The 16123-nt window shown below is 35.1% G+C and overlaps 1 protein-coding gene across 1 annotated transcript in view; it reads right to left on the minus strand.

The window, feature by feature from the left end:
- LRRIQ1 (leucine rich repeats and IQ motif containing 1) overlaps positions 1 to 16123 on the minus strand; it is a 177368-nt gene that overhangs the window by 69854 nt on the left and 91391 nt on the right. The window contains exon 19 of the mRNA XM_079938280.1: positions 12910 to 13029. Within this exon, the coding sequence (XP_079794406.1) occupies positions 12910 to 13029 (120 nt within the window). The remainder of the gene's footprint in view (positions 1 to 12909; positions 13030 to 16123) is intronic.

Below are 16123 nucleotides of genomic sequence, written 5' to 3' on the forward strand. Positions count from 1 at the left end.
GCTGGGAAGGAAAATATAAGTTTGAATACATGTATATCACTACAACTCTCTTGTGATAAATCTTAAAGAAAAGTATAGACTATACCAAAGGCAACTATTGTTATGACCTAAATAAGTGATAAAAGGGAAGTCCTGGTTAGATATGTCTTACAGTTGTAAAGATGAAAGTAAGAGAAAGAAAGAACAAAAAATATAGGGACACTTTTGTAATTTGATTATGTCATCTGAAGTTGTAAGATGATTTTAAAATGAAGTGATGGCCATAAAAAAGGGAGTAAAAAATATGTCAAAGGAAGGCAAAGTAATAATACCTTCTTAATTGGTATTTAGTTTTAATTCTTAGCTCCCCTAAACTATAATCTCTGTATTACAAGCAAATTCATCCATTTAAAACAAATAATACATTTAACTCCCTTGCTCAAAACCCAATAATAATGTTCTATCACATTTGAAATAAAATTCAAAGTTCTTGACTTCATATCACAGGCTTTATGTGAACTGTTCCCTGACCATTTCTCTGTTTCTTCCCTATCTCTGGCTATTCTCCACAACTAATCAGTTCTACTTACTGTAAATATTCTGTTTCTTTAGTATACTAAAAAAGTTCCTGTTTCAAGGCTTCCATACTTGCCCTCCACTTAGCCCCGCACCATATTACCCAATGGTTATCCCTTCACTTTATTTTCACATCTCTATAAAAATATTTCACCTCATGTAGGCCTCCCATGATAGTCCAATCAGATTCTATGCTCTATCTCTTAACCTTCCTTATAAAAATTTTTATAGCAATTTTCAATATCTTCTAGTATTCTGTATATATATTTATTCACTGTCTGTCACCTTAAGTGAATGTAAGGTCACTGAGGTCAGAGATTTTATCTCTTTTGTTCACTGTGGTGAGAATAATGTCTGAAACACTTAAAATAATCACTGACTTGAAATATTTATAAACATTTCATTTTGGACATTTTATTCTGGTATAGCTTTAACTAGAATTAAGATTCGCCTGAGAACAACTATAAATATTGGATTAAAAAAGGAGCTGAGGGCTTCCCTGGTGGCGCAGTGGTTGAGAGTCCGCCTGCCGATGCAGGGGACAAGGGTTCGTGCCCCAGTCCGGGAATATCCCACATGCCGCGGAGCGGCTGGGCCCGTGAGCCATGGCTGCTGAGCCTGCGCGTCTGGAACCTGTGCTCTGCAACGGGAGAGGCCACAACAGTGAGAGGCCCACATATCCCCCCGCCAAAAAAAAAAAAAAAAAAAAAAAGGAGCTGAAGGTACTCAAGACTTAAAAAGCTAAGATCCCAGAGAGTAGAGTCTCATGCGGATGTGAACCCTGTATTTCCTGCCACATTTTCCCTCAGGGAAATTCCCCATTTTATTAACAGGAAAGAGAAGCCAAGCAGAAATCTAAGGCCTACTTGTAGCAGTTTCACTGGAATGAAGAGACAGAGGTTAAAGTGTAGGGATGCCAAGGCAGTTAGGATTGAAGGACCAAGATCCCTGAGAGGAGAGAACCACTGAAATGTGAGCTCAAAGTCATGTATAAAATAAACCCTTCATATGTTTGCAAATTCCAAGTAGCATGTGTGTTGGAGAGATACCTAGACTCAAAGTGCAATAGCAATAGCTGGTGTGCTAAAAAGCTAAAAAGAAATTTCTTTAGTCATTTGATGCTATGGAGAAAGGGATTAGAATTCAGGAAAAAACAAGATGAAGGTAATCTGGTAAATATCCCATTCTCAGTTTAAACATTATATTGGCTCAACCCTAAGAGAAACCAGAAACAGACCAGCCCTAACAAAGCTTAAAAATAAGCCTCAAAAGGATCTCTGTCTATACAATATCTGCCTGTCAGAACAAAATTAAATCCTCTTTAGAGAAATAAAACATCTTCCAGTGCCTTTATACTTTTTACATATATGTCTGATACTTAATCAATGACTAAATGCTAATAAAGAGAATTGGCTGACTCAAAATATTGGGTTGGCCAAAAGGTTTGTTCGTTTTATTCCATAAGATGGCTCTAGTAGTGCTTAGTTGTCTTAACTTCATTCAAAACTATTTTGTTAGATTGTATTGTGACAGCTGTCATTTCAGCGTGCATTAAAGAAAAAAAAATCAAAATTCGTGAATTTTTGTGTAGCCATTTAATATTGAAGATGGAGAAAAAACAACATTTTTGGCATATTATGCTTTATTTAAAGAAAGGTAAAAACACAACTGAAATGCAAAAAAAGATTTGTGTAGTGTATGGAGAAGGTTTTGTGACTGATCAAATGTGTCAAAAGTGGTTTGTGAAGTTTCGTGCTGGAGATTTCTCCCTGGGTGATGCTCCATGGTTGGATAGACCAGTTAAGTTGATAGCAATCAAATTGAGACATTAATTGAGGACAATCAATGTTATACCATGTGAGAGATGGCCAACAAACTCAAAATATCCAAATCAAGCGTTTAAAATCATTTGCACCAGCTTGGTTATGTTAATAGCATTGATGTTTGGGTTCCACGTAAGTTAAATAAAAAATACCTTCTTGACCATTTTTCTGCATGCGATTCTCTACTTAAACTAGTCCATTTTTAAAACAAATTGTGTCAGGTGATGAAAAGTGGATACTGTATAATAGTGTGGAAGGGAAGAGATTGTGGGGCATGCAAAATGAACTACCACCAACCACACCAAAGGCCAGTCTTCATCCAAAGAAGGTGATGTTACGTATATGATGGAATTGGAAGGGAGTCTTCTATTATGAGCTCGTTTCAAAAAAAACCAGATGATTAATTAGACCAAATGCATAATCTTCCATCAGAATGATGTGAGACCACATATTTCTTTGAAGACCAGGCAAAAACTGTTACAGCTTGGCTGGGAAGTTCTGATTCATCTGCCGTATTCACCAGACATTGCACCTTTGCATTTCCATTTATTTCAGTCTTTACAAAATTCTCTTAATGGAAAAAATTTTAATTCCCTGGAAGACTGTAAAAGGCACCTGGAACAGTTCTTTGCTCAAAAAGATAAAAAGTTTTGGGTAGATGGAATTATAAAGTTGCCTGAAAAATGGTAGAAGGTAGTGGAACAAAAGGGTGAATACGTTGTTCAATAAAGTTCTCGGTGAAAATGAAAAATGTGTCCTTTATTTTTACTTAAAAACCGAAAGCACTTTTTGGTCAACCCAATACAAGAGATAAATTGTCAATAGAAATAAACCTACAAGTGATCCAGATGTTGCAATTAACCGAGAAAACTTTGAATATACCATACTCAGTATGTTCAAGAAAATACAGGAAATGATAGAAAACTTCAATATAGAACTAGAATTTACAACAAATAATCAAGTAGAAATTCCAGAACTAAAAAACAGAATAACTGAAATTAGGAATTTAATAGATAGGCTAAAATGATTAGATAAAAGAGATGATTAGTGAACTACAAGATGGGTCAGTAGGAAACATGCAAATTAAAACAGAAGTAAAAAAAGAAAACAATTCAGAAAAGAGTCTAAGAGACACATGAGAAATGGTAAGGGATTCTAACATATGTGTTTTTGGACCTACTTTACCTCAGAGAAGAGAGATAATGAAAAAGATTAAATATTTGAAATACCTCTGGCCAAGCAATTTCCAAAACTGATGAAAGACATAAACCACAGATTCAAGAAGCCACATAACCTCCCCCACTCCAAGCAGAGTACATACAAAGAAAACCACACCCAGGCTGAAAAACAAATACAGGAAATAAACCTTAAAAGTAGTCTGGGGAGTAAGAGTTGGAAAGAAGTATCTTCAAAGAAGAAAAAATAAGACTTATTACTGACTTTTCAATAGAATCTATGAAAGCCAGAAGATAATAAATATGGCATCTTCAAACACCAAAAGCCTACCTGGAATTCTATATCTAAAGAAGATATCCTTCAAAGTTTTAAGTGAAAGAAATTTTCAAACAATCAAAAACTGACCTGAACTAAAATATATATTAAAGAAAGTCCTTAAGGTAAAAGAAAATGATGGAAGCATAATAATGCAGGAAGGAATGAAGTGCATAGAAAGAGGTAACCATAAATTAACAAGCTAATGTGAGAAAAAAAGGAAAAACAAAAATACCTGATTAAAGGGGAAAAAAAGGTAAAAAGGAGCAGAAAAGGAACACAGAACTAACAGGACAAATGGAACACAAACAGAAAGATGAAATATATAAACCTAATTATACTCTCAATTGAAATAAATTTAAAGTCTGAATATATTAATAAAAAATCAAAATGGAATATAAAAGTAAGCAAAATCCAACTGTATACTCATATAAGAGTCACAGTTTCAATATAAAAGCAACAGAGATGTTTAATGGGAATGGTTAGGAAAATATATATTATAAAATTACCAGTCAAAAGAAAGTTGCTGTAAGTATGAAAATATCAGAGGGAATGGCCAATAAGGCAATTAGTTAAAGAGGGAAATTAGAGTTAAAGAGTGAAATTTTATCATTATAAAAGTGTCAGTAATACAATGACTTAACTATTCTAAACATGTATACCCTAATAACATATCCTCAAAGTATGAGGCCAAATTTGACAGAACAAAAAACTGATTTAGAGAAACCCACAATCTTAAGAAGAGATTTTAGCATTCTTCTGTCAATAACTGATAGAAACCTCCCCAAATCACTAAAAATAAGGATTCTTTAAAACACAATTAACAAGCTTGAAGTAACTGAGATTTTAGTAACCATAACACCTGCAAAATGCACATTTCTTTCAAGTGCACATGTAATATTATCCCAAATAGATTATGTGCTAAGACAAATTGTTAAGAAACAAATAACATCAATCTTACATCAAACTCTTCCAATCTTACATCAAACATAGGAAACACTTCCTAATCAAATATAAGGTCAACACAACCTTGATAAAAAAATCTGAAGAGTTTTACAAGAAAGAAAATATATGGGCACAGCTTCTTCTAGAATATAAATGCAAAAATCCTAACCAAAATATCAGCAGATCAAATTCACAGATATATAAAAAGATAATGTATTATAATTAAGTTGGTTTATTCTAGGAATACAAGGTTTAATTTTTAAAAATCAATGTTATAGGTATAAAAAGTATCTGATAAAATCCAAATCATATATAGAATCATCAACATCATCATCATATTAAACTTTTAGAAAGGTAAGAAGATACTAAGGAGGGTAACTCAATCAAATATAGAGTTTCTACAAGAAACATGCATTAAACATCTGACTTCATCATGGAAAGCTTTCAGCCTGAGACCAGGAGCTAGCAAAAGATGACTGCTAAAATCACCATTATTTAACATTTTACTGAAGGTAGTAGTCAGGACAATAAAGCAAGAAAAATAAATAAGAGGCACAAGAAAAAAAAAATCTCTGCTCTTATGGGCAGAGATTTTAAGTGGCTTAAATAAATGAGATATTCTATGTTCTAGATATTCTATGAATTTAAAAATGTAATATTCTAAAAATATCAGTTCTCCCAAATTGATTTACAGACTTCTTGCAATCTTAGAGAAAATACTAACATTCATTGTGCAAACTGACAGGATGGTTCTAAAATTTGTACATTAATGAAATGGATCAACGGTAGCAATAGCAGTTCTTTCTTGAAGAAGAACAAAGTTGGAGCTCTTATTAGACTAGATAACAAAATTTATTATAAATTATACAGAAATTGAAATAGTGATATAAGAATAAACAACAGAATGATGAGAAAAATTAAGAGAACCCATGAACAGAGTTTCCTGAATTTAAATAAAGGCCTCCACTGTAATCCATTGTGAAAAGTATGGTCTAAACAACAAATGGTTGTGGGTCAACAAAATAACCAAATGTGTATGTTTGGAGGGAAGTTGATCCCTTATTCACACTGCAGGCAAAATTTAATTCCAGATGCACCACAGACTTAAATGCTGAAAGTTAAGATAATAAAGTTTCTAGAATATGTTAATGACCTGAGTAAGCAAAGATACCTTATATGTCACAACTAAAAAATTTTGTTTTTAATTTAAAACAGAAACATTCTGTTCATAAAACTAAACCATAAAGAGAGAGAAAAAAAGGGAAACCCCAGAATTTAGGGAATATATTTGCACGGGAAAACAGAGAGGTATTTAGATTATATAGAGCACTCCTACAAGCCAGTAAGAAAAGAGATGTACAACCCTACATAAAAATGCACAAACGACCAGTCCCTCTCATCAGGAAACTTACACAAGCCTCTTAGATGGCCTCATCCACCAGAGGGCAGACAGCAAAAGCAAGAAGAACTACAATCCTGAAACCTGTGGAACAAAGACCACATTCACAAAAAGATAGACAAGATGAAAAGGCAGAGGGCTATGTACCAGATTAAGGTACAAGATAAAACCCCAGATAAACAACATAATGAAGTGGAGATAGGCAACCTTCCAGAAAAAGAATTCAGAATAATGATAGTGAAGATGATCCAGAACCTCAGAAAAAGAATGGAGGCAAGGATCAAGAAAATGTAAGAAATGTTTAACAAAGATCTAGAAGAATTAAAGAACAAACAAACAGAGATGAACAATACAATAACAATACAATACAATACAATAGCAGAATAACTGAGGCAGAAGAACGGAAAAGTGACCTGGAAGACAGAATGGTGAAATTCACTGCTGCGGAACAGAATAAAGAAAAAAGAATGAAAAGAGATGAAGACAGCCTAAGAGACCTCTGGGACAACATTAAACACAACTACATTCACATTATAGGGGTCCCAGAAGGAGAAGAGAGAGAGAAAGGACCAGAGAAAATACTTGAAGAGATTACAGTCGAAAACTCCCCGAACATGGGAAAGGAAAGAGCCACCCAAGTCCAGGAAGCGCAGCGAGTCCCATACAGAATAAAACCAAGGAGAAACACATCGAGACACACAGTAATCAAATTGGCAAAAATTAAAGCCAAAGAACAATTATTGAAAGCAGCAAAGGAAAAATGAAAAGTAACATACAAGGGAACTCCCATAAGGTTAACAGCCGATTTCTCAGCAGAAACTCTACAAGCCATAAGGGAGTGGCATGATATACTTAAAGTGATGAAAGGGAGGAACCTACAACCAAGATTACTCTACCCAGCAAGGATCTCATTCAGATTCAATGGAGAAATTAAAAGCTTTACAGACAAGCAAAAGCTAAGAGAATTCAGCACCACCAAACCAGCTCTACAACAAATGCTAAAGGAATTTATCTAAGTGGGAAAAACAGAAGAAGAAAAGGACCTACAAAAAAACCCCATAACAATTAAGAAAATGGTCATAGGACCATACATATCGATAATTACCTTAACGTAAATGGATTAAATGCTCCAACCAAAAGACACACACTTGCTGAATGGATACAAAAACAAGACCCATATATATGTTGTCTACAAGACCCATTTCAGACCTAGGGACACATATGACTGAAAGTGAGGGGATGGAAAAAGATATTCCATGCAAATGGAAATCAAAAGAAAGCTGGAGTAGCAATACTCATATCAGAGAAAATAGAATTTAAGATAAAGAATGTTACAAGAGACAAGGAAGGATACTACATAATGATCAAGGGACCAATCCAAGATGAAGATATAACAATTATAAGAATATATGCACCCAACAAAGGAGCACCTCAATACATAAGGCAACTGCTAACAGCTAAAAAAGAGGAAATCGACAGTAACACAATAATAGTGGGGGACTTTAACACCTCACTTACACCAATGGACAGATCATCCAAAATGAAAATAAATAAGGAAACAGAAGCTTTAAATGAAACAATAGACCAGATAGATTTAATTGATATTTATAGAACATTCCATCCAAAAACAGCAGATTACACTTTCTTCTCAAGTGCGCACGGAACATTCTCCAGGATAGATCATATCTTGGGTCACATATCAAGCCTCAGTAAATTTAAGAAAATCGAAATCATATCAAGCATCTTTTCCGACCACAACGCTATGAGATTAGAACTCAATTACAGGGAAAAAAACGTAAAAAACACAAACACAAGGAGGCTAAACAATACGTTACTAAATAATCAAGAGATCACTGAAGAAACCAAAGAGGAAATCAAAACATTCGTAGAGACAAGTGAAAATGAAAACACGACGATCCAAAACCTATGGGATGCAGCAAAAGCAGTCCTAAGAGGGAAGTTTAGAGCTATACAAGCCTACCTCAATAAAGAAGAAAAACTTCAAATAAACAATCTAACCTTACACCTAATGGAATTAGTGAAAGAAGAAAAAACAAAACCCAAAGTTAGCAGAAGGAAAGAAATCATAAAGATCAGAGCAGAAATAAATGAAATAGAAACAAAGAAAACAATAGCAAAGATCAATAAAACTAAAAGCTGGTTCTTTGAGAAGATAAACAATAATTGATAAACCATTAGCCAGACTCATGAAGAAAAAGAGTGAGAGGACTCAAACCAAAATTAGAAATGAAAAAGGAGAAGTTACAACAGACACCACAGAAATACAAAGCATCCTATGAGACTACTACAAGCAACTCTAAGCCAATAAAATGGACAACCTGGAAGAAATGGACAAATGCTTAGAAAGGTATAACCTTCCAAGACTGAACCAGGAAGAAATAGAAAATTTGAACAGACCGATCACAAGTAATGAAATTGAAACTGTTATGAAAAATCTTCCAACAAACAAAAGTCCAGGACCAGATGGCTTCACAGGTACATTCTATCAAACATTTAGAGAAGAGCTAACACCCATCCATCTCAAACTCTTCCAAAAAACTGCAGAGGAAGGAACACTCCCAAACTCATTCTATGAGGCCACCATCACCCTGATACCAAAACCAGACAAAGACTACAAAAAAAGAAAATTACATACCAATATCACTGATGAATATAGATGCAAAAATCCTCAACAAAATACTAGCAAACAGAATTCAACAACACATTAAAAGGATCATACACCATGTTCAAGTGGGATTTATCCCAGGGATGCAAGGATTCTTCAATATATACCAATCAATCAACGTGATAGACCATATTAACAAATTGAAGAAGAAAAACCATATGATCATCTCAATAGATGCAGAAAAAGCTTTTGACAAAATTCAACACCAATTTATGATAAAAACTCTCCAGAAAGTGGGCACAGAGGGAACCTACCTCAACATAATAAAGGCCATACATGACCAACCAACAGCAAACATCATTCTCAACAGTGAAAATCTGAAAGCATTTCCTCTAAGATCAGGAAGAAGACAAGGATGTCCACTCTTACCACTATTATTCAACACAGTTTTGGAAGTCCTAGCCATGGCAATCAGAGAAGATAAAGAAATAAAAGGAACAAAAACTGGAAAAGAAGAAGTAAAACTGTCACTCTTTGCAGACGACATGATACTATACATAGAGAATCCTAAAGGTGCCACCAGAAAACTACCAGAGCTAAACAATGAATTTGGGTGCAGGATACAAAATTAATGCATAGAAATCTCTTGCATTCCTATACAGCAATGATGAAAAATCTGAAGGAGAAATTAAGGAAACACTCCCATTTACCACTGCAACAAAAAGAATGAAATATCTAGGAATAAACCTACCTAGGGAGACAAAAGACCTGTATGCAGAAAACTATAAAACACTGATGAAAGAAATTAAAGATGATACCAACAGATGGAGAGATATACCATGTTCTTGGATTGGAAGAATCAATATTGTGAAATTAACTATACTACCCAAAGCAATCTACAGATTCAATGCAATGCCTATCAAATTACCAATGGCATTTTTTTATAGAAGTAGAACAAAAAAATCTTAAAATTTGTTTGGAGACACAAAAGACCCTGAATAGCCAAAGCAGTCTTCAGGGAAAAAAAATGGAGCAGGAGGAATCAGACTCCCTGACTTCAGACTATACTACATAGCTACAGTAATCAAGACAATATGGTACTGGCACAAAAGCAGAAACATAGATCATTGGAACAAGATAGAAAGCCCAGAGATAAACCCATGCACCTATGGTCAACTAATCTATGACAAAGGAAGCAAGGATATACAATGGAGAAAAGACAGTCTCTTCAATAAGTGGTGCTGGGAGAACTGGACAGCTACATGTGAAAGAGTGGAATTAGAACACTCCCTAACACCATACACAAAAATAAACTCAAAATGGATTAGAGACCTAAATGTAAGTTCGGACACTATAAAATTTTTAGAGGAAAACTTAGGAAGAACACTCTTTGACATAAATCACAGCAAGATCTTTTTTGATCCACCTCCTAGATTAATGGAAATAAAAACAAAAATAAACAAATGGGACCTAATGAAACTTAAAAGCTTTTGCACAGCACAGGAAACCATAAACAAGACGAAAAGACAGCCCTCAGAATGGGAGAAAATATTTGCAAATGAATCAACGGACAAAGGATTAATCTCCAAAATATATAAACAGCTCATGCAGCTGAAAATTAAAGAAACAAACAACCCAATCCAAAAATGGGCAGAAGACCTAAGTAGACATTTCTCCAAAGAAGACATACAGATGGTCAAGAAGCACCTGAATAGATGCTCAACATCACTAATTATTAGAGAAATGCAAATCAAAACTACAATGAGGAATCACCTCACACCAGTTCGAATGGGGATCATCAAAACATCTACAAAGAAGAAATGCTGGAGAGGGTATGAAGAAAAGGGAACCCTCTTGCACTGTTGGTGGGAATGTAAACTGATACAGCCGCTACGGAGAACAGTATGGAGGTTCCTTAAAAAACTAAAAGTAGAATTACCATATGACCCAACAATCCCACTACTGGGCATATACCCAGAGAAAACCGTAATTCAAAAAGACACATGCACTCCTATGTTCATTGCAGCACTATTTACAATAGCCAGGACATGGAAACAACCTAAATGTCCATTGACAGATGAATGGATAAAGAAGACGTGGTACATATATATGATGGAGTGTTACTCAGCCATTAAAAGGAATGAAATTGAGTCATTTGTAGAGATGTGGATGAATCTAGAGATTGTCATACAGAATGAAGTTAAGTCAGAAAGAGAAAAACAAGTATCGTATATTAACGCATATATGTGGAACCTAGAAAAATGATACAGATGAACCAGTTTGCAGGGCAGAATTTGAGACAGAGATGCAGAGAACAAACATATGGACACCAAGGGACACCAAGGGAAAGTGGTGGGAGAGGGGGGCGGAGTGGTGGTGTGATGAATTGGGCGGTTGGGATTGACATGTATACACTGATGTGTATAAAATTGATGACTAATAAGGATCTGCTGTATAAAAAAATAAATAAAATTAAAGTTTAAAAGAAAGCACAAACATTTGATCATGTCATGAAAGTAGATATCCAAATGGCCAGTAAGCATATGAAAACGTATTCAACAGTATTAGTTATGAGAGAAATGGAAATTAAAACAACTAGATACCACTACAAACCTACTGGATTGGGGGGAAAAAAAGACATGAAAATACAAAGTGTTGGTGAGGATAAATCTCCTCTGAAACTCTCATATCCTGCTGATAGGACGGTAAATTGATACAATCACTTTGGAATACTGTTAGGCGCTAGCTACTAAATATAGGTTAATGTTATGACTGAGAAATTCAGTTCCCAAAAGAAATGTGAACATGCACATCAAAAAGCATGTACAAGAATGTTCATAGCTGGCCTTCCCTGGTGGCGCAGTGGTTAAGAATCCGCCTGCCACTGCAGGGGACACGGGTTCGATCCCTGGTCTGGGAAAATCCGACATGCCTCAGAGCAACTATGCCCTTGCACCACAATGACTGAGCCTACACTCTAGAGCCTGTGAGCCACAACTACCTGAGCCCACGTGCTGCAACTACTGAAGCCCGCACACCTAGAGCCTGTGCTCTGCGACGAGAAGCCACCGCAGTGAGAAGCCCGCGCACCACAGCAAAGAGTAGCCCCCTCTTGACGCAAGTAGAGAAAACCCGCGCACAGCAACGAAGACCCAACGCAGCCAAAAATAAATAAATAAATTTATTAAAAAAAAATGTTCATAGCGTCTTTAGTCATAATAGGCAACACTAGAAATAACTCGGTGACAAATAATCCACCAAAAGTAGAACAGACTTTTAAAAATTGGTATATTCAAATCATAGATTAAAAGTAGTATATTGAAAAGAATGGTATATATACAGCTACACTCAACCACATAGGTATATCTCACAGACATAATATTATATGAAAAAAGAGTACATACTGGATGATTCCACTTATTTGGAAGTTCAGAAATAGGCAAAACTAATCTGATGATGATGGAGGTATGAATACTATGAAGGCATGAGAAGTCTTCTGGGGATAGTCATATGTCCTCTACCTTAATCTTAGTGGTAGTTATGTGGGTTTAACTGTCTAGAGAAGAGGAAACAGAATAAGCAAGACTAAGGACGTAAAAGGTACAGTAAGAAGGTGCTCAATGTGGTTAGAGCATGTGGACGCCACAGGTGGGAAGTGGTAAATATGTCTGTAGAGTTTGCTGTCTTATTGTTGAATACTTGAATAACAATTTAAGGAGGCTGTCCTCATTTTGCTAGGCCACAAAGAGCTACTAAAATTTGTTGAACAGGGCATAAATAAGCTCAGAGTTATATTTAATGAAGAATAATTGATAAAACATTGTGTAAATCTGGTTGAAGAATACACACAAATTCTTGTAAATATTCCATGACCACATTTACACACTGTACAAGCTTGTATCATAAATGAAGATGTTAAAAAATTAGAAGCATACTTTTTCAAGTGCAACTTGAAAAAAAATCTATAACACAGTGTTAAAAGGATGAAAACCTTAGAAAAAGGTTTAGCTCCAAAATAGTATACTAAAATATTTTAAGACCAATATCTATATGTTGTAGTTGGCACTTACTTCATCAAATGTAAAATCTTCTAAATCTATTTCTTCGTATTCTTCTTCAGAGTCTTCATTCTTAATAGCCTCTAGAGCTGTTGTCAGTTTCTTTCGCAAAAGAAAGCCCTTCCAAACTGCCTAAACAAAAATTTAAAGCATGTTATACAAGGTTATAGATCAAACTCCAAACCAGATTCTCTGTGTTATCCCATTAGGAAGATAAAACATCTTAGACCTTAGTTTAATGGCTCAATAATCTGTTTTTTGAACTTTATGTGACATTTAAAACTGGAAGATAAATTAAATGACTGCTTGTGTCTAAAGCTCTGAATCTCAGGAGATTTTCCTTGTGGTAAGCAGAAAAGAATCTTTAAAACTCCCTCAACTGCACATGTAGGTCAACCAATCAATTATCTGACAATTCCTCTGGGACCCATTCTAAATTAAGTAGAAAGAGATACAGAGGAAAACCAATTTTGCTAATTTTCAAATGATTATGTATAAAATAAACTAACACTCATTTAGGAAAACTTCAACATATATAAATGGCCATATTAGAGACTTAGTATCCTGGTCCATAACAATTAACTAATTTCATCTTTAAATAAACCAAGCACATAATAATAGAATTAAAAACATTCAGATTCCTCAATAATCTTGGAGGAATCTTGGAGCTTTCCTAACTATAATTCCAAGAACACTGGAGTTTTTAAAAAATTAGTATCTGTATACACTGCTAGGGAGTAAGCTCCAGGATATATAGTAAGTGTAAAACATAGGTAGAAATGTGTATTGCATGCCTCCATTTATCTATGAAAATCCATATAAAATATATAATAAACAATATACATTATATAAACTTATATATTTAAATATATGTGGTTGCTAATATTTACAAAGTGAAAGCATAAAATTAATTTTAAAAATTATTACCTATAGAGATAGAAAACAGTAGAAGCCAGATGTCTCTGAATATACACCTTGCTTAGATTTGATTTTGGAACTGTGCACATGCTTAATAAAATTGTAAAACAAATAAATATGAAGTAAAAGAAACTCCCCCCAAAAATGTAAAAATATATTTTGTGCTACGGGCATAACCACACAGAAGGTATTTAAAGTGACTTTAAAATAGATTTATTTGACTACATTCCTAGTGAAATATAATCAAAAGATAAATTTAACTACAAAAGTTACCTTAAATATGTTTTAGTAACCATACTGCAAGCAATAATACTGGTATTGTTATTCTGAAAAATATATATATTGAGAAGAGAAATATACAAACATATAATGGTCAGAACATATATGACAATAGAAGTCACACACAATCTGTCAATCAGCCTAGGAAGCCAAACCACAACCTCTGCAACAATTAGCCAAGAATGGTTAAGACTTGGTCAATGACTGCTAGCTTCTCTATTTTTTGTCCCTACTTCTAACTCAGGACCAATTGGACCAACCAGAGATAGGCAAATATGCTTCCCAAACCAATCACATAAGATGCCCCACTTCTAATTGGGCATGTGTGTGTGTGTGTGTGCGTGTACGTGTGTGTGTGCACACATGCACATACATAGTGGAAACAATCAAGGGCTGCACAAATGAGAAAAAACAGACTATAGCAAGGGAGTCAGCCACCTTCACTTGCCTTTAGCATAGACTCAAAGGCAGGGAAGGGAGTAGGATAAATGTATATACATTTATATACAGTGATGAACACATGATTGTCACATACTAGACACACATTAAATATTATTTTCCCAATTTCCTTGTCCCTTTGTTTTTAACAATTCTATTTACTTCTTAGTTTATCAAATAAGAAAATAGTGTGATATTAAACATCACATAAAGTTCAAAAACTATAACTAAATTTTAACCAGTTTTGTCTCTAAAAATGATTTTCAGTATAGAAATAGTATTCCATTATTTTGTAACTTGCTATGAATAAATAACTTCCCAAGAGAGTTCAAAACTCTTTCTGAGGAGAAAGGATGTCAATATGAATCAAGAACTTGAACAGTATTAAATGGTAGAAACAGAAGAGAGGACATCTTTGTGTGATGAGGAACATTATTAAAAGTATTGCCTGAGAAAGTGGCCTTCCTCTTTTTAACTTACCCATTATGGAGAGTACCATCAAAGAGTACCATAATAAAGCTCTTTGCCCGCTTCATTAGTCTCATGTAGCTGGGTTGTTATTATAGACCTGGGTATGTCATGTACTGTGGGTGAGTGGCATATGCAAGCTAGCTACCTTAGAGGAAAACAAACTATTTTTCTTTTCCCCCTTTTGTCTTGGTTTGTTTGGGCTGCAATAACAAAAATACCATAGACTTGGTGGCTTAAACAACAAACGTTTATTTCTCCCAGTTCTGGAGGAGGCTAAGGAGTCTAAGACCAAGTCATTGACAGATTTATTGTCTGGTGAGAGCAAGGTTCCTGGTTCATAGATGGCTGTCTTCTCACTGTGTACTCACATGGTAGAAGGAACTAGAGAGCTCTCAGGGGTCTCTTCTATAAGGGCACTAATCCCATTCATGGGGGCTCCACCATCATGACATATTCACCTCCAAAAGGCCCCACCTCCAAATATCATCACATTGGGGATTAAGTTTCAACTTATGAATGTTGTGGAGAACATAAACATTCAGTCAATAGCACCCTTCATTTTGGAATTTTTTTTTTAAACTCCTCTCTTTTTTGATTCCTTTATCCAGTATTTATGCTCCCTTGGTTTCTTGCTACCTTTCAAAATGCTTTCTCTCTACATGGCAAATGGGCCTGTGACTTATTCCTGCTAGGGAGGTACCCTTCATATCCTTTCTTCCCCAACCCTGTCCTAACAAGGTTCTAAACGTTAGGGAAACATGCTTTCCTTCCCTTGATTCTTTTTTCCTAGGTCATCTTCTCTACCTCAGTTATCCCTCCTCCACCCCACCCCCCTTTTTCTTACACCAGTGTAATTATAAGATATCAAGATTAGGTGCAGACCTAGGGGAAAGAGAGTATAAAAGGAATTCTTTAATACAGACCTTCAACGACAAGAGCAAAAGGACTGACTCATCATGGCTCACAATGGATCCAGCCTAACTTATCAGGGATACGACTTCTGCAAAGCTCTAAACTGTAATACACAGTATATATTTTTCTGGTGTGACATGTATAGATACCTCCCTCATGAATCTGTGTAGGATCAGGAATTAAAGTCCCAGCCACCTCTGTTCAGTTT

The sequence above is a fragment of the Stenella coeruleoalba genome (assembly GCF_951394435.1).
Source record: "Stenella coeruleoalba genome assembly, chromosome: 11".
Lineage (NCBI taxonomy): Eukaryota > Metazoa > Chordata > Mammalia > Artiodactyla > Delphinidae > Stenella > Stenella coeruleoalba.